This window comes from Austrofundulus limnaeus, unplaced genomic scaffold (genome assembly GCF_001266775.1).
Source record: "Austrofundulus limnaeus strain Quisiro unplaced genomic scaffold, Austrofundulus_limnaeus-1.0 Scaffold1, whole genome shotgun sequence".
Classification (NCBI taxonomy): domain Eukaryota; kingdom Metazoa; phylum Chordata; class Actinopteri; order Cyprinodontiformes; family Rivulidae; genus Austrofundulus; species Austrofundulus limnaeus.
The window spans coordinates 8,779,096-8,782,955 of record NW_013952403.1 but is presented as its reverse complement, the minus strand read 5'-3'; the positions used below and the strand labels follow the sequence as shown (position 1 = coordinate 8,782,955).

At 36.6% G+C, this 3,860-nt stretch overlaps 1 protein-coding gene across 1 annotated transcript in view; it reads right to left on the bottom strand.

Annotated features, from left to right (window-relative positions):
- The window catches only part of gfpt2 (glutamine-fructose-6-phosphate transaminase 2), a gene marked incomplete at its 5' end in the record, with an annotated part of 22,903 nt that overhangs the window by 5,199 nt on the left and 13,844 nt on the right, over window positions 1-3,860 (bottom strand). The window contains 3 exon segments of the mRNA XM_014008453.1: window positions 378-473; window positions 766-929; window positions 1,113-1,230. Of these exon segments, the coding sequence (XP_013863907.1) occupies window positions 378-473; window positions 766-929; window positions 1,113-1,230 (378 nt within the window).

Below are 3,860 nucleotides of genomic sequence, written 5' to 3'. Positions count from 1 at the left end.
CATCTGGTAAGGATGCCTCCTGGACGCCTCCCTGGTGAGGTGTTCCGGGCACGTCCDADVGGGAGGAGGCCCAGAGGAAGACCCAGGACACGCTGGAGGGACTATGTTTCTCAGCTGGCCTGGGAACGCCTTGGGATTCCCCCAGATGAGCTGGAAGAAGRGGCTGGGGAGAGGGAGGTCTGGGTCTCTCAGCTTAGGCTGACGGATGATGGATGGATGGATGTTATTTTTGGTATTTAYCTAGCCTTTCARTACTTTTGGTTAACGTTTTGCGTCTTTTAGCTTTCAGCATTCTGTTTCTTTAGCCCCCCCACCAACATTCAGCAATAGCAATCCGGAAATATCCAGTATTACAGCTAATTCAGATCACGGATCACCTGTGTTTGTGTCGAAACAAATCCGGCCTCTCATGGTGTTCACGACAGATTCTGGCTGCTCAAAGATCTCCTTCTGCATGAAGGCTTCAAAGTTTCCTGAAGAAGAAAGAGAAGCATTTCAGTACAATTTGTGGTGACATACTTAATGTTTTCCTCATAAAAGTTTCAACAGCAAGAAAAAAAATAGTTGCGCGCACACTGTTTGAAAGTTTAGCAGCAGAAAAATAATCATCCAGCAGAGGGCGACCACACATCACCATGRATTCATCTCATTTTAACAGAGCAGAGATTTCTTTCTGACTCTTTATCAGTTATTCTGTGATATTTTTCGTCACAAACAAATCCAAACAAATGTCACGAGATGATTAGATCATAACYATGATCTGACCTTTCATGATCTGCTGCAGCTCCATCTGCAGGGTCTGAACTGCTCGCACTGGGTCTTCCCCGGCCTGCCMGTTCATCCTGTGGATGGACAGGTGCCCGTCCTTCACGATGGCGACGTCATCGTCCTCCAGGTACAGCACCTTGTTGGTGTGCTCGATGATGGCGCTACAGGGGAACAGGAACACGCGAACAAATGTGACGAGTCAGGCTTGAACAGCTTGTCTGTTTTGTGACTATATTTAAATTACACTTGGAAGATACTTGTCTGARGGAAGAGCGGAGGGACAAATGAAATGTTCTGTTTGTTTTGCATTCAGCACAGGACAAACAGAGAACTGCTTTCCTCACCTTGCYTCAGATGCAAAGTAGTACTCCACYGCGCTGCCATCCCCGACGGAATTGATGGCGTTGGAGCAGTCGGGCTTGTTGTGGCTGTTCATCTCCTGCACATCCTCCTTCAGGTGACCTATAGGCACAAAAGTCAAATGTCTTCCTTAATGTTTCCTGTTGAACTTCTGGTAAAAGGAAAAGCAACGTTTCACAATCGTAGATATCTTTTCAGATGGACATTTGTGACTAAAAGATTACTGAATGTTTACACATCATGATTMAATATTTCACATGCTCTTTATGGCACTGAACAAACAAAGAAACCAGAAGTGAGATAAGACTCTTGGTCACTTTCTCTTGTGATATTTATCACTTGTAGCGGTGCCTTTGTGTGTTTATTTGTTTTTCAGCAAAAATATCTCCTGAACCACCAGATMTTAATGAAACYTTCAGAAAGTAGTCACRGGCTGCYCTAATTAATGCTTGGGGACAGCTTCATTCAAGATTAGCTCATCAATCATGGGAAACCCATGTTTACAGATACTGAGCTAAAGCTAAGCATAAACCTCAACACGTACTCTGAGCTAATGCATAATATAGCATGTGCTAACCAAAACATTAAAAACTTGGTACGTGGTACTTGGTAATCTACATTTTTGTCCTTTTAGTTCTGCTGAAATAATTTCAGCAGCATATGTTGCATTTTAAATCCAACAAATTTCACACTAAGCAGTTTTTTAAGCGTAGCACCTATTTCATACATTTACAAAGCAGCAAAAAAAAAATGCTCAATTTCTTTAATCCATATTTGATGTTTTTATTGGACCGTCTCAAATAAAGGGAAATAAATTTAACACTCGGTAAGACTTCTTTAAATAAGAAAAAAAAATTCCAGAGATTAATAATTGAACACATTCAGCTCTTGCTTATATATCAGTCTCAAAACCAGATAAAAAAACAGAGGTGTATCACTAAGTACATGTATATTGTTACAGTACTTAAGTAATTTCTTTGAGTATTTGTGATTTTACTAAGTGTTTTTTAAAATGACAAGTTTTACTTTTATTTTGTTACATTCAGAACTTAAAAAGATTCTTTTAATTCTTTACTTTCAAAGTTAGCACAATTTAAATATGACCAGAATCCATCATGTAAGCAGTTGTTCGTGTACTTTAAAAAACGAAGTGTTAAATTTACCAATAAAAATCTACTTCTGCTGGTTCCACTAAACTGATTTGAGCAAAAGTAAAGCAATTTACACATATTCTTTAAAATAAAATGTGTAAATTGCTCAACATAATCAGTTTAATAGAACCAGTTTAGTAAAGTAAATTCAACCCTTCATAGCTTAGTGTGCGTAAAAGTACTTTTACTTTTACTTTCTCAATTATTTGGAGCAGTTTTTACATTTACCTAAGTACTTTTGTTATCAGTGAAGTTAATTTTTACCAAAGTCATTTTCTGTTGAAGTATTTTTACTTTTACTTAGTTATTTGTTTTAAGTACTTTATAGATCTTTGTCAAAAAGGCTTTTTGGTTGTATATACAGTATGTTTGTATAACTTGGTTGGACAATTTTTGCAGCATGTCCTTACTATGTTGAAAAATAATGGACCATCAAATACAGAATCTGACAGTTTGTTTACATGCAGAGCTCATTTTTGCATCACGTTTTTTTCAAAGAGCTATAGAAGCAAATTGGAGCATTTAGTGAATTCCTGGAGCTTTAACATGTCACAGTAAAACATCACAGATTTCCATTAGTTGTTTTAGTGAACTGCAGCTTGTTCTGCTGATTTTGCTCAGTCCCAGTCAACTGGACACCTGCCCTTTTCATTTGAATGAATAGGTGTGTTTCATTTGACTGGAGCTGTCATTAAAACTGTATGACCAACCAAAGACCAGGATATTAGAGCTTTAACACTGAGATTTCTCTCCTTTTGAACCATTTGTTCAGTTGTTCAGTTCAGCAGCTTTTTGCAATGTATCTGTTTACAGTTTAAAAGAAAATATAATAAAGAGAGTTTAAAGTACTTTTTGATCTGATAAACCTACATCAGATTTTCCATCTACTCTAATTTTGAACTTTGCATCAACTTCACCTGGGTCATTAATATTCAGTTTCTGCTGATAAGACATTGAAAACAACAAAGCAGTTTTTAACGGCTACAATAGATTTGTATTTTGACAAATAAAAGAAAAAAACATACAAAACAGACTGTTACCAATTTGTGTCTCTATAAGAGGAAAATTATGTTTTTAACAGATATTATTTTGACAGTTATGAATTATTTTGAGTCTAACTTCTTTTAGCCCTCACTCAGATTTCCCATGATGATTATGTGAACTACTTTCTGGAAAAGTTCAGTAAAAATAAAAAAAGAATTTCAGAATAAATAACAAAGGACTGAAGTGATCCCTATTACTTTAATTCATGCAGACAAAATCTGTTTTGTAGTCAGAAAACATTTATTTTTATAGGCTTCATCTGAGGAAACCAGAGGAGCCTTTACATATTTTAACTCGACAAGAAAAATAAATTTGGTAAAAACATTTCTTTTTTTATTGTGTGAAGTCTAATGCCAGAGGCTACATATTTGGTGTAGGAGTGGAAATAAAACTTTTGAGCGCTGAACTCTTAAATTCAACCAAACTTAACTCAAATAAATTGAAGAAGAAATCTGTGATTTTGCCTAATTTATGACAAACACAGCACACACACACACACACACACACACACACACACACACACACACACACACACAC